At 39.0% G+C, this 23,418-nt stretch overlaps 1 protein-coding gene across 1 annotated transcript in view; it reads left to right on the plus strand.

The window, feature by feature from the left end:
- The window catches only part of LOC126473634 (uncharacterized), a 157,009-nt gene that overhangs the window by 105,074 nt on the left and 28,517 nt on the right, over nucleotides 1-23,418 (plus strand). The window contains exon 6 of the mRNA XM_050100819.1: nucleotides 15,198-15,376. Within this exon, the coding sequence (XP_049956776.1) occupies nucleotides 15,198-15,376 (179 nt within the window). The remainder of the gene's footprint in view (nucleotides 1-15,197; nucleotides 15,377-23,418) is intronic.

The following is a 23,418-nucleotide window of genomic DNA, read 5'->3' on the forward strand; positions in this document are numbered from 1 at the left end:
CTTAAAGGATTTGCACTTAGGAAAGGGATTCAATAATCACATAATCACAGAGAAAACAATAAATATTGCAGTGCACACTTAAAATAAAATCTATCACTTCAAGCATGTATATCTAATATGTATCTTGCTGCAGCTTGCTTACTACTCTTTGCTCATTTCTTAGACTAAGTCAAGTTTATGCATTACGCATTTGGGTATTAATTATCATTTGTATATATATATATAAGCCTCTCACTAGAGTGTTGTTTTTTTTTTTTTTTGCTGTCGCTACCTGTGAAGCTTGGGCGAGATCCTTATTATATGTGCTGCTAGCTTGTGAATTTGCAGTATCGCTAATGCTCAATAGTACCGTGAAGTTGGCATAATAAACCATGTTACTCATATCTTCTTTGACTCAGCTTGTTTATAGTCTGGACTCATCTTACTTTGCGTTATACAATAAACTTCCTTTTTATTCCATCACGCTTTTACTTAAGGTTAACGTCAGGCCTTTTTAGAACAATTGCACTGCGTCATCAATCTGTTCATGCTTAATCCTAGGTATCTGTTCACTTCAAAGAGATGTTATTTTATCGCTGGCACAGCACTGTGCTGGAATTTACAAGTTAAATCTACCAACTGTTTTACGCTAACAGGTGGTGCCTTATTTACGTCACCTTTGAAAATAGGGAATAACCTCATGGAATCGAATCTTTTCTTACAACTTTCCTATTTTGTCTGGACGTTTAAGTATTTCCTTTTAAAACAGGTCATTAATTTGTCCTCGATTAAATTTCACTTACTAATACTAAGCACATATAATCATCATTTTCATATTACTATTTAGTGAGAGAAGTGCATTATTCGCTCCTTCCTGCTCATTCTCAAATTACTATTTAGCGAGAGAAGTGCATTATTCGCTCCTTCCTCTTTCCTCATTTTAGTACCTCGGGGCTAATTAATACCTCTCGAGTACATCATTTTCCTTACATACTAACTTATAACTAAAATTGAAAATCGCCTCTAGGACATGTCCTCCTGTTTACATAAAGATTATTCATGTAAATACTTGTCTACAACTTATTCTGTATTTTATTTTCCAGACGCGTTGTTTTAATACACAAGGTTTCCTTTCAGCACCGGTTAACGTCCGTAGTCAGTTCAGTTCCGTTCTTGTTACTCATTGGTTAATCCTGATCTCCAATACCTTAGAATTTTCTTACAGCTTAAATTAACTTAATTCCTGGCGTTATAAAATTTTCTTAAATCTTGATGGTGGAACAATCCTTTGATTTTATTCGTGGCAGGATCAGATAACAAATAGCTACCAATGTGTGGTTTCCTCATTATCACAAAGGGACCTTCATAAATGTGTTGCCACTTACGATTCTTCTTTAACAACAGGGATGGTTTAAAGTGAGTCCTGACTAATAGCTAACTCCAAGAAACTTCTGCAGATGCTCTTCAAGAGCCTCTGGTCTCGTTCTTATGGGTACTATAATTTTATTGATTAATCTTGCATCTAGGACTAGCCTTACGCTACCATCTGATTTTAGCACAGACAATAAAGGACTCGAATAAGGTGAATGAGATACTTCTATCACATTCCAGCGTAACATTTTCTTGATCTCGCACTTGACAGCTTCGCGTCTCGCATATGGAATGGAATAGCTTGTTCTACAGTAGGTTGAATGGGGCAGGACATCCATTCGATATTCAAAGCCTTTTATTAGTCCAGGTTTCTTAGAAAATACTTGAACGTAATCTGTTAACAAATTGTAAAGCTCATTCTTCTGTTGTTTGGATAATTCAATGGACTCACTAGCTTTACCGTATAATTCATTCTGACCGGGAATTAGGTCTTTATACTCATCGTCATTAACACTTTCAAGATCTGTCATGTCTTCTGTCTGACTGTACTGTTGTCTTTTAGTCCATGGCCGTACTGCTGTTTGAAGCACCCCAAAGTTTGTCTTCACCTTACTTCTTAACAAATTTACAGTTACTTGTTGCTGGCTCGCTACTAGAGTACAGATTCCACACTCGATGTCAATTTTAGCTTTCGTCTGCCTCAAGAATTCCATACTCAGGATACATGGCACTGATAGGTTTTTAACAATAAGAAAAATGCACGTTACTGAAATAGACTCTATCTGGATTTGAAGCTGAGTCTGAAGATTTACACGTTGTGTTAGTGGACCAATTGCTCCCGATATGGTGCAACCTTGAATTGGAAGTGATAAAACTTTGCATACAGAGGATATTTGCTTAAATAAACATAAAGATAAGACATTTATATTAGCTGTTACTGGTATGTTGGCAATTGATACCCTTATGGAAGCTTGAACTTGTTCGTCCCATACGTCATCATTGTCTTTCGTCTCAGTGTCTGCTACTAGATCATCCCGTAAGTTTGTCTCTTTGTCATACCTAATTGCTTTAATTTCATGTGGACTAACGGACAGGGTGCCCCCATTCAAACCTGCAGCATCCTCTAGGAGGCTCAAAGGTGCTGCTTTTAATTTTCCGCTCGACGCTTACTTTCCTGCTGATTTATATTTCTTAATGTTTCTTCCGTCTGGAACTGGTGTTGGTTTTGTGGTACGAACTCGGTTGGAAACGGATCTTGTTGTCCTGGCGTATTCGCTTGCGCATAATAAATTTGCGTATTATGCGGGCGTTTAGGCTTCAGAGTTCCCGAAGGTCCGTTCGCTTGTTGCGTGAAGTGTATATTTTGTGGCTGAAAGGTATTTTGCTGTGGCTTGTGTTGATTGTAACCGTTACTGAAAGGTGTACATTGGTCTCCACCTTGATTATGCCATTTATTTCTTTTCCACTGACGATTTGAATCGTAAGACTGATCGTTTTGATAATTACCGTTGATCGGTTGCGTGTTTCCATATTGCTGGGGCTGTGTGCTATAATGTGTATTTTCGTACTGAGGTGGTGACGAATTATATATTGGATTGTATCTCTGGCCGTTATTGTACTTATTTTTGTATTTGCTGTTGGAGTACGTAGTGTGTTTATTTTTGAAACCGTTGTGGGGTTGGTACTGGCTGTCGCTGTGACGCGCTTTCGCTCGGCCACCATTGTTGCCTGCGTATTCTGTATTGTGCTGGCCGCCTGCACTGAAGTGGGCGTTGCCAACATCAACTCTAGCGTCCTCGTAAATCAGATCTAACGAGTCTAACACAGATAGGAAAGTGTCCGTATCCTCCTCAGACACGTTTACTAACTTTTCTCTGATCGCGATCGGTAGCTTAGTTTTTAGAATCATAATAACGTCTTTGGCGGTGATCGGCGAATCCCAGAACTTGATTTTCGCTAAATACTTTTCAAAATATCTTCTCAAACTACCGCGCTTACTGTTAAACACTTCGGCGTTGTAAACCTCTTTTCTCAGGCGCTGCTGCACACCAGAACTCCAGAATTTAGCTAAAAACATCTGTTCAAACTCTTTGTAACTTTTACAAGAGTCGACAATTTCGGTTCCCCATAAGGCAGCATCGCCTACGATAAATCCACTAACAAATTGAATTCGCTGGCGGTCACTCCAGCTACTCGGGAAAATTCCTGAAAAATTTCGGAGGAACACTATAGGATGAATTTCTCTTTTCTGTGGGTGAAAGGTCGGAAAAATACGATGTTTGATCACGCTTTCCTCCTGCATCAAACTGACAAAAGTGGATGGGCTGGTAGTCTGGTTAACGTGTGCTTCTATAGAACTATGAGTTTGAGCGTTATCAAATGGTGAACGGTAATGTACCTGCTGTTGTTCATTACTTCGTGATGAATTATTCCAGTTTCCTGACACGGGAGGTGGGGAATTTTCAACTTGACATTTTAGTGTACGAACTTCATCAACTATCTGTTGACGCCATTCAGGTAAATCTTGAGCTAACGCTCGTCTTATCTGGCCTAATTCTGACATCACCGTGTCTCCTGTTTTTCCAGGGGCTGCCAATATTTCAAAGGTCATGTTTTTGACAGTTTCCCTGAGTTCGTTCTTGACCTTGTTTTCTATGAATCCGTCTTTGTTTTTAATCCACTCTTGGTAGTGATCAGACAATGCTTCAGCATGTGCCTTAACAGTATTCTTTATTTGGTCCTCTACATTAAGAGTCTCAATCTGTTTCGAAAGATCATCAACAACATTCTCGATCGTGTCTACTGCGGTTTTAACTCCTTTGACCTCATCAGAGATTGCAGTATAATCTTCTTTTAAGGTCGCAGCTTGTTTTTGATATTCTATCACTTTTGAATTTATCTCCCCCTTGGCTGCTTCGATTTTTTCATCTAACCGTTTTGAAATATCTTCTATTTTTGACTCTACTTGTGTGTCAATTTCTAGCCTCATGATCGTGATCTGACTGCTGATTTGGCTTTGGACATTACCCAACAGGGTATTTAAATCAGCTGTTATGTCTGCCTTTAGTTCGGCCTTTACCGAATTTAACCGTGTATTTAGGTCATTTATCTCCGTTTGCAGATCTGTTTTTACTGAATTTATGTCTGTTTTTACCGAATTTATTTCTGTTTTTACTGAATTTATGTCTTCTTTTACTGAGTTGCACAGATTTGTAAGGACCTGATTTTTATTATGCCGTCTTTCGGCCTTCTCTTTTTCTTCGCGGGCCTTTTCATCTAATTTTTCCTGCTTTTCACGTTCCTGTCTTTGCGCCTCTCTCTGTCTTTGACTTTCGAACTTGCGTTCCATTATTGCTTCGATCATTGCAGCCAAGTCATTTTTTTCAAAAGCGGGAATAGTTTGCACACTAGGACCAGCTTCTAAAACTTCGGTCGAGGCTGCTTCTGCCTCCGCTCGTGTACCTATCGCGCGTGATCGTAATGGATAGTGAGGTCCATTCGCATCACCGCTGTCGTCTGGTTTTGTTTGTGTCCGCTGTTTACCGTCAGCCATGTTCATGAATTATTTGTCAAACGTCAAAATGCTACAGATATTGTTTGTCACTGCCGTCAGTCGTTTGTCTGTGACGTAGTGCTATGGCTTACTGGGACCTAAGATAAAATTTTAACTCTGGGTAACAACTGACGTTCATTTACGCCAAGAAGACAAGATGGTTCCTACTAATTACAAACAAATGAAATATCACACGTTTTACCGGTTTTGAGCGTAGTTATCCGCCATATCGTAATTTTTTTTTTTTATGCACTGACAACAATGGTACACTTTCACTGAATTTAACTACATAGGAATGGACTATGGACAAATTGAAATAAAGCTGTTTCAAGGCAAGGAAAGACAGGTTTACGTTCTGATCAACTCGAAAGATGCTACGTCACTACGAAAGCTTGGCTACTGCGTATAAAAATTTGACTTACTATGGCTGTCTTGATAATGATACAGCTGGATACTCGCGTTTTTTGGTAATTTCATCAATCGTTCTTCTGAATTAATTAAAAGGTTTTCCCACTTCTCTTTCTCGGTTGAATTGCATCCACATGAAAAAATGAAACAGTTATTAGAACAAGCAAAGAAAATTTTTTTAAACACATACATGAAATGATTTTTTGATCAAGTCCCTGTTCGGGCGCCAAGTGTAGCGTTGCTCTTGGGGGACAAAAAATAAAAAGAATTGTTACTTTTTTTTTAATGTCGAAAAAGTGAATATTTTGGTGGGCCACTTGGCAACAGAATCAGGGATTTATTACACTATTATAATAACATACGTTGACCATTAAATACCTGAATAAGAGCAGCATATTGATATATATATATATTTGAGATCGCTCGGAAGAAACATTATCATTTCTGTGCATTTTTATAGTCGCGATGTAGTCATACCCGGATCAACACTAAGGGACCAGAAGATTTATAGACTTTAAAAGAAATGCAACACTACACAATTAAAAAAAGTTGGTTCAGAAATAATAGGAAAACGATAATGTTCCTTCTGCCTCATGCTGCGTTCGGCCCATCAGCGTGATCGTAATTTCTGATGATGAAGTAACACAAAATAATTAACAGTTAAGTAAATAAGGAGATGGACTCATCAAGGTTAATTTACGAAAATAAGCACACTTATCTTTAACACACGTTTTTTTTAATGCTACGTACCTTTTCATATTAAATTACAATAGATGACCATTGTGGTTAAATACTTTATACATAACAGTCAAAATGTCCTCTTGACGCTGTCTGTTCGATATCAGTTACAAGAAACTACATGTTTTCTGATTGGAAAAAATAACAATTAGCATATTCACTCAATATTTTCACATCAAATATAAAATACAGTTGTGGAACGCAGCAAGTCTGCGTCCGCCTCTCATGGAACACAAACAGTAAAAGGTGAGGCGCCAAAAGCCTCATTTGTCTTGAAACAACAGAATTCTTTTTTTTACACCATTAATCGATACATGTACATAGAGATTTACTGGCACCGCGCAAGAACGGTAAAGATAAAGAATAATAGTTTCTGTCGATGCTATGCGATGGTTCATTTCTTTTACTTTACAATTGTTCGATAACTTTAGGCCATCAGGCGTTTACTATTGAGCGTATATTAATGTTTGTGAGGCGAAAATTACTAATATTACACACGGTTGCAAAATACTAACACAAGTTCTTTACAGACGAATGGAAAAACTGGTAGAAGCCAACCTTTGGGAAGATCAATTAGGATTCCGTGGATATGTTGGAACACGTGACACAATACTCACCCTACGGCTTATCTTAGAATATAGATTAAGGAAAGGCAAACCTACATTTCTGGCATTTGGAGACTTACAGAAAGCTTTTGACAATGTTGACTGTAATACTGTCTTTCAGGTTCTGAAGGTGGCAGGGAGCAAAAGGCTATTTACAATTTGTACAGAAACCAGATTGCAGTTATAAGAGTCAAGGGGAGTGGTTGAGAAGGGAGTGAGACAGGGTTCTGGCCCATCCCCCATGTTATTCAATCTGTATTTTGAGCAATCAGTAAAGGAAACAAAAGAAAAATTTGGAGTAGGAATTATAATCCATGGAGAATAAATAAAAGCTTTGAGGTTTGCTGATGGCATTGTAATTCCCTCAGAGACAGCAAAGGACCTAGAAGAGCAACTGAATGGAATGGACAGTGTCTTGAAAGGAGAATATAAGATGAACAACACTAAAAGCAAAATGAGGTTAATGGAATGTAGTCAAATTAAATCAGGTGATGCTAAGGGTATTAGATTAGGAAATGAGATATTTAAAATAGTAAATGAGTTTTGTTATTTGGGGAGCAAAATAACTGAGGAGGGTTTGAGTAAAGAAGATATACTTGTGAAATGTAAATTGGCTATGACAAGGAAAATGTTTCTGACTAAGAGAAATTTTTTAACATCTAGTACAAATTTGAATGTCAGAAAGTCGTTTCTGAAAGTATTTGTGTGAAGTATAGGCATGTATGGAAGTGAAACATGGACAATAAATAGTTTAGACAAGAAGAGAATACAAGCTTTCGAAATGTGGTGCTACAGAAGAATGCTGAAGATTAGATGGGTAGATCACATAACTAATGAGGAGGTACTGAATAGAATTGGGGAGAAGAGGAATTTGTGGCACAACTTGACTAGAACAAGGGATCGATTGGTAGGACACATTCTGAGGCATCAGTGGATCACAAATTTAGTATTGGAGGGAAGTGTGGAGGGTAAAAATCGTAGAGGGTGACCAAGAGATGAATACTCTAAGCAGATTCAGAAGGATGTAGGTTGCAGTAGGTACTGGGAGATGAAGAAGCTTGCACAGGATAGAGTAGGATGGAGAGCAGCACCAAACCAGTCTCAGGACTGAAGACCACAACAACAACATATCACATCACTGTGTCTATCCATGAAAATACTGCCCCATCTGAACATGCACAAACTATCTTTGTTCTTTATTTTGTGATAGTAATACAGTCATGGAAAAAACACCTGCAAAAATGTATAAAGTCAGGTATTTTTGCACAACAGTTGGTGTGTCCTATTATAACCGATCATCTGCTAATTGTAAAAAAAAAATCTGACCATAGATGTTTGTTACAAAGTGAAATTGAGGCAAAGATACCACTAATGCTGCTTCATGCTTTGAGTGTTGAAAGTTACCGCAATGTGTTAAACAAAACATTCACTCTAAACATAAAAACAATAAAAAAAATTCTGTAAAAGTACAAGCCAGTTGTACAAGAGGTCAATGAAAGACGAAAGTTGGTAAGCTATCAGAACCATTGCAAAAAGTCAAAAGTGTAGAATAGCACATAGGTGTAGATAGTAGATACAGGTATGAGTAGTAGCATTACATTAAAGTGAAGTAATTATATCGAAATCATATGAAAAGTATAGCACGCATTTAAAAATGTAGGTCACCACATAGATGTTTGTGGATGAATAGTAATCACAGCTCAAGTCATCTTGCTGGTATTAAACATCTTGTCTCATAAAGTACAGAAACATAATAAAGCTTTCGGATGTACTCATGCAAACATTACAGTCAATGTAAATGAAAAGATATTCATATAATGTAAATAACTGACAGATTTTAGACATTTAACATTAGACCTTCCTAACACATTAGTGGGTCAGATCCACGGATTAGGTGCTAGCGCAAGACAATGGAAGTCACAACAAAGTCATGTAACTAGTGTTATGCATGACAAAGATCAAGCCCTGCAGGAGGCTAGAGAGGCTGAACAAACAGTAATAGCCTTTATGTCAGTACAACAGCAAACAGTAATAACCTTTATGTCAGTACAGGTAGTAAAACTTTGTAACCGTTTGGAGGAGAGATCCTTTCATGAGCTATAGTGTACACACACACACACACACACACACACACACACACCACACACACACACACACACACACACATTCTCCTCTCTGCAGGCTGGACACACAGTGTGAGTGAGTGTTCTCTAACTCACAGAAGGATGTTTTCCCAGAAGTAGCAAGATTTTCCTCCTCTTTTTGTGTGACCTGTTGAAAACTCAACACTCCTGGTATTTGGTGAGTGGCCTCATTTACTCCTAATTATAAACAAACAACAATTTTTTGACCAAAAATTAGTGCACAATATTTGCAGGAATTAACACAATATTCCAATCAGTTAATGTCTCTACACTTATGTTTGTCTGACTCAAACTTGTTGCAATATTTTTTACACTTATAGCATTGCACACAGTCAGTCGACAGCCCCAATATTTCAAACATATTGTTGTATTTAGGATACATGCCACAAGTAATCACCACAAGTACCGTTTTCGCAAAGAAAAAATAAGTTGGCAGCTTTCATCCAATGTGCCTGTCGCAGATGATTTCTCTGATTTCCCTACTCCCATCCTGAATTTCTTCCAACGTAATTTGAAGGCTTACATCGCAGGAAAGAAATTAGTGAGTCTTCAATGAACATAGTGAGTTTGTGTGTGGTTGTGTGTGTGTGTGTGTGTGTGTGTGTGTGTGTGTGTGTGTGTGAGAGAGAGAGAGAGAGCGAGAGAGAGAGAGAGATATTCCAGCAATAATTGTGTTAACACATTTGCTTGACTGTTTGTATTCATATTTCATTAGGAAAGAAAAAGGAAAAGTATACATGACGGTTTCTTAATTCTTATTACAGACTTCTGAGGGTTGTGGAGGAGACTTAGATTCTTCATCCAAACTTTGTCTACTAAGTCTAGAAATTTGCTGTTTCAGTGTGAAATAAGTGTGAAGCTCAGACCACTTTGAAGTAACCTGCTTTACGGTACGCACACAGTGGAGATACGGGCACTCACCGTCGGGTCCTCTTCTGTGTGACAAAAATGTCCTCCTGAAAAGTAGTGTGTGGAGAAATCTGTGAAGAAACGCAGTCAACCGTTCCAGTTGCAAAACGTACCAGTTTCTCACAGTCATTGTTGTGTTTGGAGGGAAATGGTAAGCAGTATCATAATCCCAGTAGAGAGTGACAGCACTGCCCTCTACTCGGTTTGTGTGTGTGCGGTGGAGTGGAAGGTTTGGAAGTGATCTGATATTAAAACGAAACTTATATCAAAATGGTACATTTCCACAGACAGTAACTCAAGTTTTGATGACGAAACTCTAAGTCCCCTTTACAACTGTAGAAGTGCCCGTAAGCTTTTCCTCCTGCAACCCTTGAAGACTGCAAGAGGACACAAATGAATTAATGACATTTAGCTGCTAGAGGGCTTTTATTTACATCAGTGGGAAAATTTGAAAATTTGTGCCAGACCAGGATTTGACCCGGGTCTCCTGCTCACTCGGCAAATGCTCTGACCACCGAGGCATCTGGACACGGTAGTCATTGCAGCTTCACGGACTACCGTATCACACCTCCTGTCAGACCTAGTTCTCAATTTACGGGTGTAATGAGCAGGGACACTATCTCAGTAGTGTGTGGATAAATGGAGAATTTGAGTCTAAAGGGAGGTGAGCCAGCATCTGTCTAGCAAGCAGGAGGTGCAGGTTCGGATCCCGGTCCAGCACAAACTTTTAATTTTCCCCACTGATGTAACTCGATGCCCACTAGCAGCTAAATGTCAGCAATTCCTTTGTGTCTCGATTCGTACTGGTTGCAGGATCAAAAAAGGTGTCTGTTCTCTTGGACACGTGAATTTTGCAGTAATTTCATTTTCGAGTTGGAGAGGAAAAAGTACTGCGAGAACAGAAATTATAAGCCCTGCGGACGGGAGTTGACTGTTTAGACACGGGTTTTGTACCGTTCGGCCACAGTCGGTGAGGCTTTCCTCGTGAAATGTATCTCTGATAGTGGATGACATTTCACTGTGACAGGTACCGCAGCTGTATACATTTTAAGAAATCGTTATTTGCACAGTCTCAGGTGTATGACATAAATGATTGAGGACTATCTTTGATCAAATATAAGAGAAAGGAAAAAAAAATAAAAAAACTGTCCTGAGCGGGATACGGGTCCATTTGACCAAAATTTTCAGAGTAACTGTACGCCATAACTCGACTATTGCGGACCTACAGCAGATTGGTATGAGTGCACGGAAATGTGTGTGATTTTAAACTGACTTGCCCCCAGATAGCTACCTGTTATGCTAAAGAGCATAGTTACAAAACACAAAGGAAGGACTAGATAGGTTGAGGACAAAGGGCACTAGGAATGGGAAATGGCAGTTGGTAAGAAGGCAGCTAGGAGGAGTAGATATTCGGACAGTTGTCGTATAACAGATAGATTTTACCAACTGTCTGTGTTTAGTGGAGTGTCTCTTGCAGCCTCTTGTAACTGTAGGTGTAGGAAACATGCAGAAGTCCTCAGCAGTTAGAGAACCTGAGTCAGTTGCAAATTCTAGCAGCAGAACCTTCTTCTTCCTGTTAGATAATTCACACGGCAGAGGTATGAACCCGCAGTTGCAGGAAGTGTCGGGGGGAGAGTAACAGGTCACCGGCATTGTGAAGCCTAGTGCAGGATTGGCTCAGGTGACCGTTAATGTAGAGGAGTTACGTAGGAATTTTACAAAAGAGGATCACATCGTGATTGTGAGTGGCGCTGGGAATAGTATCAATAGGGTGAGGGAGTGTGATGCAGGTGGTGACCTGGTAGAGATAGCTACTCAAACTGGTGGCACTATCGTGCACTTCGTGCAACCGTTTCAGCGTCACGACTGGCCTCGTCGTAGTGTTGCCGTTAGGTGTGTTAACGTGGGGCTGGAGAAGGCACTGATGGAGGAGGACACAAACTCGACTGGCAGCACTGCCATGTGATCCATCAGTAGATCGGATGTCACTAGGCATGGTCTGCACCTCAATAGGTATGGAGAGGGGAGGCTGCCAAAGCTTATAGGTAACAGTGTAGTGGGTGGTGGTGGGATCACTCGTGGAAAAATTCCTGTAGTAATTGGTGTTAGAGCTGCATCTTTTTTAGATTGAAGTCAGCTGATAAGTGTTGTTGTTGTTGTGGTCTTCAGTCCTGAGACTGGTTTGATGCAGCTCTCCATGCTACACTATCCTGTGCAAGCTTCTTCATCTCCCAGTACTTACTGTAGCCTACATCCTTCTGAATCTGCTTAGTGTATTCATCTCTTGGTCTCCCTCTATGATTTTTACCCTCCATGCTACCCTCCAATACTAAATTAGTGATCCCTTGATGCCTCAGAACATGCCCTTCCAACCGATCCCTTCTTCTTGTCAAGTTGTGCCACAAGCTCCTCTTCTCCAGAATTCTGTTCAATACCTCCTCATTAGTTATGTGATCTACCCATCTAATCTTCAGGATTCTTCTGTAGCACCATATTTCGAAAGCTTCTATTCTCTTCTTGTCTAAACTATTTATAGTCCATGTTTCACTTCCATACATGGCTACACTCCATACAAATACTTTCAGAAACGACTTCCTGACACTTAAATCTATACTCGATGTTAACAAATTTCTCTTCTTCAGAAATACTTTCCTTGCCATTGCCAGTCTACATTTTATATCCTCTCTACTTCGACTATCATCAGTTATTTTGCTCCTCAAATAGCAAAATTCCTTTACTACTTTAAGTGTCTCATTTCCTAATCAAATACCCTCAGCATCACCCGACATAATTCGACTACATTCCATTATCCTTGTTTTGCTTTTGTTGATGTTCATCTTATAGCCACCTTTCAAGACACCATCCATTCCGTTCAACTGCTCTTCCAAGTCCTTTGCTGTCTCTGACAGAATTACAATGTCATCGGCGAACCTCAAAGTTTTTATTTCTTCTCCGTGGATTTTAATACCTACTCCGAATTTTTCTTTTGTTTCCTTCACTGCTTGCTCAATATACAGATTGAATAAAGTCGGGAAGAGGCTACAACCCTGTCTCACTCCCTTCCCAACCACTGCTTCCCTTTCATGCCCCTCAACTCTTATAACTGCCATCTGGTTCCTGTACAAATTGTAAATAGCCTTTCGCTCTCTGTATTTTAACCCTGCCACCTTCAGAATTTGAAAGGGAGTATTCCAGTCAACATTGTCAAAAGCTTTCTCTAAGTCTACAAATGGTAGAAACATAGGCTTGCCTTTCCTTAATCTATCTTCTAAGATAAGTCGTAACGTCATTATTGCCTCACGTGTTCCAACATTTCTACGGAATGGATGGGTTAAACAAAAGGTTTCAAATGGTAGGCATCCTTTTTTATTTAACTAAGGCATTTGATTGTGTTGTTCAAAGAATATTGCTGCAGAAGTTGACCATTATGGAATACAGGGGGTAGCTCACAATTGGTTCACCTCTCATTTTAACAATACAGCAAAACATCATGATCCACAGTGTTGAGAATGTGTACAATGTGGGGTCTGAGGGGGTGGGTGGGGGTGGGGGTGGGGGGGTGCACCAGCGATCAGTGCTGGGGCCACTCCTGTTCCTTATTTATATAAATGATATGCCTCCAAGTATTACAGGTGATTCTAAAATATTTCTGTTCACTGATGACACCAGCTTGGTAGTAAAAGATGTGTGCAACATTGGCTCTGTTTCAGATAATGCAGTTCATGACATAAGTTCACAGCTTGTAGAAAAGAAACTAATGCTAAATTACAGTAAGACTCGGTCTTTACAGTATCTAACAGACAATTCAACAAAACCTGACATTTTAATTTCACTGAATGGGCATGTGATTATTTAAATTGAACAGATCAAATTTCTAGGTGTTTAGGTAGATAGTAAACTATTCAGGATCTTGTCTAAAGACTTAATGGTGCCATTTGTGCTATTTAAATGGTATCTGAAATAGGTGATAGTTTGATACAAAAAGTCATTTACTTTGCTTATTTTTATTTTCTTATGACATTTTGTATTATATTATGGGGGAACTCTTCCCATTCTCTAAGGGTATTTGTGGCTGAGAAACAGGCAGTTCGGGCAATAACTGAATCTATTGTCGACTCTTGTTCATTAGTCTGGACATTCTGAAATTGGCCTATAAATATATGTATTCTTTACTGTCATTTATTGTTAACAATATCAGCTTATTCCCAAGAATTAGCAGCTTTCACTCAGTTAATACTAGACAAAAGTCCAATCTCCATTTGGGTCGCACTTCGTTGGCTCTTGTGCAGAAAGGGGTGCATCCATTTTCAATAAGCTACCACAAGAATTCAAATGTCTTAGCAGTAATCCACACTCTTTCAAATAGAAGCTGAAGAGCTTCCTCATGAGCCACTTGTCATGTTCTGTCAAGCAGTTCCTTGAAAAAATAAGCCGATTCCTGTGTTATATTGTTGATTTTGTTTACATAAACTTATGGCTTGTCTTTTTTGGGTTCATAAACATTTTATTTTATCTGTCAATACTTTTATTCTGTAATTTCATGTACTGACCAGTCCCATGACCTTAGAGATTTGTTCCTCAATTTGGTCCTACAAAACTAGTTGCTTAAAATAAAAAAATTAAAAAAAAAGTTCCTGAAGATTATGATTCCTGCTGACCAGTCAAATGTAGGCAAACTTTAAATTACTGCCTGTGGGTAGTTATGTTTGTTGCAAATTTTCTGTGGTGTCTACTGGGCGATGCACGACTGTGCTAATTATAGCATACTGTCATTAATTTATTAAGATGGTAATTTATGTTGGAGAAATGGAACTACACTAAGATAGTAGACATGTAGTACCACAAGATTTGATGTTGTTAACAGTGAAATCTAAGGGCTAGCTAATGTGGAAAGACACTGAATTAACTGTTATTGTAACAAGTGGAGTAGCACCTTATTCTGACAAAAGCACACTGGTAGACACACACAGACTGATTCCCTTCCTGGAGGAGGTTTTGTATGCTCATTGCTGACTCTCCTTAATTTTGTGGCCATAGCTTATCATAAGTGCCCTTCTGACCTCTGATTATTCCGAAAATTTTGCTCAGTTTGATGTTGCTTATGCTGCTCTGGCATTATCTTCAGTTTTTTTGCCTCCCTGTTTATTGATCCTATTAATATCTGAGTGTTCACAGTTGGTGATGAGTCAGGTATATGTGAAACAAATTGAAATTCAGTCTTTGATATCTTTGAAGCTATTATACTTACAATTCCCTTATTTTTAAGTATTCTGTAATTCTACCTGCCCTAGTGTATTGTGACCTGTGACTTGGATATTTCCTAAAAACTATTTTATCTTCGCATGGCACTCAGTTAGAATATCAAAGTCGTCAAAACTGGTGAGCAGTTTGCAAGCAGGTCATTTAAATTTTGTCTCTCTCATTTTTTTCTCTAATAAAGACAAGATAATCTGACACAACTTTAACTATGTATTTAATTGTGTTTTAAAGGGGTCGAGGGCTGAAAAGATTGAGAAAGCTGGACATATGGTGTGGACCTGGCTTGGACAATGAGACAATAATTGCCATCAGCCGTGGGCTCCCTGCTTTGCGGAACTCTCTGTCTGTGATGCAAAGGTGCTCTCGGCTGCTGCCTTCTCTGAGATCTACCGCCTGGAACAGCTTGAAATGTAAGCACTGCTACTGACTTTGTAGTGTAGTTCAAACAAAATAACTGGCTAGGTGATGAAACTGTAACTGGTGAAGGAGTTGAGAACTGTATGAGTAATTCATAAATGTGATGATTGAAAATGTGTTAAAAATCATAAGTGCAGCCATTAAATGAAAACACATTGGGGGACATTAAAATTGCAACAGTACACAACTGGAACATGAGGAACATCAAATTTGCTTGAAGGGTACTGAATGTAAGGATACGCAAACAACTGGCATTTCAGTGTAACCCCACAGAGTAAGTAGAAGTAAATCCACTACCTTCTGTATGTGAGGAAAGATTACACAGTGGATTTCACATTCAGAAATCACATTAGATGTTGTTCGTGAAAAGGTTGCATTATACCTCGTGTAAGATGGAGAAATGTCTGTCGGCACATGTCAGGATATGAGAGCAGCACGGTTGTGGCCTGTAGAGACTGTTGTTTATCAATGAATGATGTTACTGCTTACATCAGTCGAGATCCGACAACTCTACTGCAAATATGGAACCGATGTATACTTGCACCAAGAATGATCAAAAGTACTGTTTGTTAACAAAACCAAAACTCAATTATAATGTCCTCGGACAAATATCCACACGACTATATGCACATGTCAAAGAAAGTTTTGCATCACCCTGGTTCCCAGAACTCTTGAAGATAGACATTGACTGTGGATATTGTATCACAGACACAGTCCCTTTGACTGTTGAGAGATGTCACTAAACCTGCCCAAAGGTGTAAACAATCCTGCATGAGCAGCACATATTAGATGCGAGGGGGTCCGATAGCCAATCAGTTCCAGTCATCTACCAGGAAGTAAAAGGTACACGGCTTGTGTTGTCTGTATTTCAATCGTGCCTAGACAGTCATGGTCGCAGTTTGATCAAATCCCCAGTGTTACTTTGTGCCAGGAAGGGCTTTCAACAAGGGAAGTGTCCAGGCATCACGGATTGAACCAAAGAGATGTTGTTCAGATGTGGACAAGATACAGAGAGACAGGATCTGTCGATGACATGCCTTGCTCAGGCTGTCCAGTGGATGACCGCTATCTATGGATTAAGCCTCACAGGAACCCTGATAGCACTGCCACCGTGTTGAATAATGCTTTTCGTGCAGCCACAGGACGTCATTTTGTGACTCAACTGCACGCAGTAGTCTGCATGATGTGCAACTTCACTCCTGATGCCCGTGGTGAGATCCATCTTTGCAACCGTGACACCATGCAGAGTGGTACAGATGGGCCCAACAACATGCCGAATGTACAGCAGTCCGGACCACTACGTCTGAAGGTCTCGCTGTATGGTGGTACAACGTGCAATGTGTGGTTTTCACTAGCAATAAACATCATTTCCGCCCTTTTTATGTTGATCTCTATTCCAATTTTCTGTCTTGGAACCGAAGTGATGCAAAACTCTTTTTTGATGTGTGTATAACAGAAATGTCTCTGCTGTGGACATCGTGTGTTATGTTCCTACACGATGAATCCTAGAGTTGCAGTAGGAGGCGGCGTGAAGTGTCGGGACGTTGTTGTTGCTGCTGGCATGCAACAGCTGATGTGCTGCCGGTGAAGATCGGGACAAACTGGGCTGAGTTGCCAGCATGGAGTGCTGAGATGGAACTGCCAGTACTGCCGAATGGTGGCATTGCATCTGATCTGCTGGTACCGTCTGCTCCATAGCATGTAAATGACTTTGTATGGTTTTGTAATGGCTTAAATAGTCGGAGCAGACGAGTATTTGCATGGCGCTGCAAGGCAGCGTGACTAGGCGTAGCGAAATAGTGTTGTGCTGATAGTGTTCTCTGCTGTAACAGGCAGACTTACAAAAGAACATTCCAAAATCAAGATAGGAGACGAGGTACTGGCAGAAGCAAAGCTTTGAGGACGGGGCGTGAGTCGTGCTTGGGTAGCTCAGGTGGTAGAGCACTTGCCCACGAAAGGCAAAGGTCCTGAGTTCGAGTCTCAGTCTGGCACACAGTTTTAATCTGCCAGGACGTTTCATATCAGCGCACACTCCACTGAAGAGTGAAAATCTCACACTGGAAACATTCCCCAGGCTGTGGCTAAGCCATGTCTCCACAATATCCTTTCTTTCAGGAGTGCTAGCTCTGTAAGGTTTGCAGGAGAACTTCTGTAAAGTTTGGAAGGTGGAAGACGAGGTACGGCCAGAAGTAAAGCTGTGAGGATGGGGTGTGAGTCGTGATTGGGTAGCTCAGTCGGTAGAGCACTTTCCCGCGAAAGGCTAAGGTCCTGAGTTCGAGTCTCGGTCTGGCACACAGTTTTAATCTGCCAGGAAGTTTCAACATTCCCAAATGTCAATAAACGATCTCGATGAAACTTGGCGGGTGTGTTGAGGGGCAAAGAGTACAGTATATATTTTTTTGTTGGTACCTAATTTCACTATTAAGGGATAAAACACACCCTGAAAGACAATTTGGCAGTTTAGGTTTAGAAGGAATATCTTCAAGACAATATATAAAAAATGTTTTTCGTATGAAAGGTCATGTGTAATTAATATTCTTGAAAACTGTGTAATCAGCTTCTGTAATAATTTGAAATTTTGCAAAATGCTGCCTACTGCAGTTCTATTGTGTTGTTTCTCAGGTGGAGACTGACATCATAATCATTCAGCAGATGTAAATCAGAAAGTCTTCTCACAAAAACTTCCAACATCGCCAACTGTATACTTCCCACAGCTGTACCTGTGCTTTCGATCCCTTTGGTATCACTAGGTGAGGGTGAACGAGTTCTTTGTCTTCAGGTACGATGCTCTATATGGTTCTTTCACACTGACCACTGCAATAATCTAACAACAATACAGATATTCTCCCTCACTGGAAAAGAAAACAGCTTTCAAATATCTTTCGACTTGGTCGGGTGTTTGTTTGGTGACATTTTGATGGTATGACAAGGACATTTGTGGCTTCAAAAAGAAATTCTCAAGTTCTCGGACCAAACTCACCATTGTTTTCTCTTACAACTATGAAAAGGCAGCTGGTCAATGTGATAAAACCATTTAGAGCATTGTACATGAGGAGAAGGAACTTGTTCGTAAGGCGATCCCAATAGGCTTGATGGCACAGGTACAGCCGTGGGACGTATACAGCTTTTGATTTTGGAAGTGGTGTCAATCTTCACTTGTGAAATAATGAAATCGAGCTGCAGTCACTAGCACTAAACAACCAATTCTCTTCGCCAAGACTTATAGATATATTGAAATATGCCTGATCCACAACAGAATATTTTGAGTACCATCTGTGACAATTTGGAATCCTGCTGAATTTTGTTTTATATTGTCTTCTCTGTTGCGTATATTACATGAAGAAATTTCATTCATTTTATGTGCATGCTGTAAGAAAACATGTTTCAAGAATTTCTTTACAAATTATCGTCGTCATTATTTTCTACAATAATAAGTAGTTACTTATTATTTTCAATTAACAAAACACACATGTGAAATGCTAAACGAAGAAAGAAAAGGAACAAGAATGTAAAATAACAACTGAAGAAATAAAAAAAATATAAGTGAAATGAATAATTTGATTTGTAATGAAAGTTTATATATCTTACAAAGTAAAATCCAGGATGGAATGTAACAATACCAGAGAAGGAAAGTTGCGGAGATGAAGAGTCGCGATAGGCACAGTTAAAAGATTCACACCATCATAGCTTTTGGCCATGAAGGCCTTTGTCAGCAGTAGACACACATACACATACACACACGCACACAAACACTCACACAAACACAACTTGCATACACGTCTGCAGTCTCAGAGAGCTGAAACTACACTTTTACATATCTTAATCTACGTTGAAAATACTCTGACAGCACACATTGTGTACAGCTTCTTTTCAAAAAATTGTATTTCAGAAACCAGCTTTATTGCATAGGGAAGCTTGAAAGCTTCTTTAATTTACGTTATACAAAAATTTTCATTTCTCGAAATTAATTTGATTTGATTTGATTTATTATTGGTCCAGTTTTATCTTACATCACAAATTGTGCAATTAATATTGGACAGGTCAAAGATAAGTTACAATAATACATAGTATTAGCAAAATAGTAGGCAAATTAAAAATAAGTACTTTTTACAATTAATTTTGTTACATATTTAGAAATTCTCTGGCAGAATAGAAACAGTGCTTTATTAGAAATGCCTATAGTTTAGCTTTAAATATTGGATGAGTAGCATTTTTTATTTCCTCTGGTATCTTATTGTGTAGTATTACACCAATGTTAATTATGCTCCTCTGATAGGTGGTTGTTCTGTGATATTTTTGATGTATATATGATTTCCCTCTGGTTCTATGGTTGTGTACATTTTTGTTCTGCAGCAGTTTATCTTTTTCACTATGGACTACCACCTGAAAACAGGCAGTTTCATAAATGAATAAACTTGGAACATTTAGAACACCAAGCTCTGTAAAATGGGGTTTACAGGACTCCATCTTTTTAAGGCCACAAATTATTCTTAAAGCTCTTTTTTGCATTCCAAAAACCTTTACACTGTGAGTTGAGTATCCCCAGAAAATGATCCCATATCTGATTAGTGAGCGGAACTGTGCATAGTATCCTTGCAGTACTGTTGTTTTGCTTGTTGTAGCCTTTAAAATTCTTAGGCCATAGCATACAGATGATAGATTTCTACACAAGTTATTTATATGTGTGTCCCACTTTAAGTCTTGCTGAACCCTAAGACCCAAGAATTTTTTAACACTTACATTTTCTAGGGGATCATTTTTTAATTGGGCTTGAATAGACATTTGATTACTTCGAGGAATTAAATGAAAATCGACATACACAGTTTTTTCAGTATTTATAATGAGTTTGTTTTTTTGTGAACAACTCAGAAAGTCTTTTCATAGAACTTTCTGCTGTGGACCGCAAAGTTTCTGGACTGGATCCAGTGAGCAATATGCTGGTGTCATCGGCAAACAGGATAATTTTTGTGGAACTCATATATTCGACTAAGTCATCCACATAAATCGAGAAGAGTAGTGCCCTAAGATTGAGCCCTGTGGTACACCATATTTTATTGGTAATTCGCTAGATAGAAAGGAGTTCTTTCTTGTTTTATTCATTTTGTTGAATTCATACTGAAGTGATACTTTCTACCTGTAGTTTTTTAGGTATGGACACAACCAGCTATGTGCTATACCTCTTACTCCTCGTCTTTCTAATTTTTCAAGCAGAATGTTATGGTCCAGGATGTCAAACGCTTTTGATAGATCTAGAAAAATACCTGCAGCTAATTTATGTTGATCAAGGGATTTTAAAATGCAATCTAGGAATTCGAAAATTGCTGTCTGTGTAGATTTAGACTTTCTAAAACCATGTTGTTGTATTTTAAGAGGTGCATATTTATTTATAAAACTTAAAAGTCTGTCATAGAAGAGTTTTTCTAGAATTTTTGAGAAGGAACTTAACTGTGACACGAGTCGGTAGTTCGATATTTTATCAGAAGAACCTTTTTTAGCAGTGGTGAAACTTTTGCTATTTTAAAAATACCTGGAAATACACCAGTTTTTAAAGAGAGGTTGAAAATTTTTGCCAAGGGGTTTGCTATGTTGTGAGCACATGCTTTTAATATGAAATCAGGTACTTTATCATGACCACTTGGCGTTTTATTGCTTAATGATTTAATTTTGCTTATAATTTCATTGGGGTTCATTTCATAAACATACGTAGAAGCAGCCGAGATCACTGACTTGCCGGAGAAACTTGGGACCGGTCCTTGACAGTTTACTTGAATCAGGTGTTCAGCTAGTGAAGTGAAGTATTCATTGAATTTTTCCACAACTGAATATGTGTCTGTGACTTTTGAGCCTTCTAGTGCTAGTGATACATTCTTTTTCTTTGGCGCTGAACTACAACTTTCTTTCTTTGTAACTCTCCACGGGGATCTCATTTTGTTAGATGAGTTTCTTATCAAATTGTCATTCCACATAATTTTTGCCTCTTTGACTACTATACCATAGATTCTTTTGTAGGCTTTTGAATAATCTGCAAATTCTTGGCTTACTCTATATTTCTTACAACAGTAGTGCAGAAATCTGTTTCTCTCACTGGAAATTTTTATGCCTTTAGGTACCTGTTGCTTATTATTCTAAGGTTTTACTGTTTTTGCTACTTTTGGAAACGCTACATTAAAATAGAAAGATGCTCTGAAAACTCATGTACATGCTATTAACATTTTTTGAGTGGCGATGCTTTCCCAGTTTTCCTTCATTCTAAACATAATAAGCCAAATTACCTTTCGGGGCATGTATCACCCCTTAAAAGTGAAACTGGGCACAGACAAAAAAATATGAATCACACTATTTTTCCCCTCTACACACCCACGTAGTTTCATCAAGGTTGTTTATTGACACTTGGGATTGTTCTCGGGACATTCACCCAGCAGCGGTGTGACCATTTCCACTGGCAACATGTAGCCAATCAGGTTTACAGAACGTGGTATCCAACGCAAAACTTCTATTTCTTTGCACCCACACTGTGAGTATAATTGTAAAAAGGGAGAATAATCAGAGAAAGGAATATAGGTGGTTGGTACATAACTTCTCTGTAAACGGTTTAGTTATGGAGGTTACAGTTAAGTGATGAATGACCTAAAAATTTTTTTCGTATGTCTGAGACGGACTTCCAGATGTTACTAAATATGAAAGCTCAGTACGACATACTGAGGGTTACAAATTTTTGAGAAGTTGTAACCCCTGCTGAATATCTTTCTGTTAGATTACACTTTTAGCTACTGAATATTCGTACAGCTCTTTAATGTACATGCATAGCATTTCAATATCTAAAATTAGTGAAATAGACCCGAAAGTGTTGGTTTGTTTACATCCTGCAGGAATAGCAGTGAGTCATAGGCATGCCACTTCAATACGTTCAGCTCTTTTCTGCCTGATCTTCAAGAAGGGACATCTGCTAAATTCACGGAGCAATTGTGACCTCAGATTGTGAATTCTGCTGTCCAATTCTTTATCCAAAATACCAAATGGAGGTGCGAGTTGGCGAACTGCATCACGTTTGGCAATGTGGTTTTTGTAATCAGAGAATGTAGAATCCTACAACGAATGTCTTTCACGAAATTCTTCAATTAGTTTAATCATATTATTTTTTGTCCAGTCTATCTTCACACACTGCTACCAGCTGATCGCCTGCACCCGAGACGTAACACGGGGAGCCTGCCTATGAACTGAGCAGGGATTTGTGCTGCGTTTTCAGTGAGCGAACGGATACGAGCACGCTTGCCAGGATAGAGTATTTCTTGGAATTCTAGCACTGATGTTTCAGGCACACGTTTAAGCGACAAATCTACTTGCTGAAGCTATTGTAGTGTGCCCTTCTCCTCGGGGTTCTGCCGTGAAAAATATAAAATAAAAAATCTGATTGGGTTTGGAATCTTGGTGGTTTCAGTTACGGATAAGGCGGACTTCGTATTATTGATTGAGATCATGCTGTAATTTGACCGTGCATGGCAGACCGGGTCGGTAACACTACAAAAAGCGACTGTACAGAAATAGCATCAGAAACTAATTGAAATTTACCTTATAATCTTGTTAGACAGGCAGTATTAATTACAATGTAGTCATCATGGCTGTCCTCCTAATTTCACTTGTAGGACGACCTGTCTTTCACTTTTCTCCATCTGTTGAAAACTTCTTCAAGTTGCCACTGTCATGATCAGTTTACAAATTTGATGATAACCCCCTCGAATCACTTTTGAAACAACCTCACTTTGTAATGTAATTTTAATTTCCACCCAAAAGCACATTTAACACATCGCCGAAAAATACACGTCTTTCGTATCAAGACAAGAGAGAGAGTCCTCAATTAGTTCTTAAAAACAAAAACCTACGCAAAACTAAAAAGACGAACAAAATTATTTATAAAAATCGGTCGCTGGCGCAGCGCTCTTCTGCGTGTGCGATCGTAAATTATATCTTTGTATTAGCGGTGGCGCGGAAGTCAAAGTACCATTACAATGCCTCCTCTACTGACACGCTCCGCAAG

The sequence above is a fragment of the Schistocerca serialis genome, chromosome 4, assembly GCF_023864345.2.
Source record: "Schistocerca serialis cubense isolate TAMUIC-IGC-003099 chromosome 4, iqSchSeri2.2, whole genome shotgun sequence".
Taxonomy (NCBI): Eukaryota; Metazoa; Arthropoda; class Insecta; order Orthoptera; family Acrididae; genus Schistocerca; species Schistocerca serialis.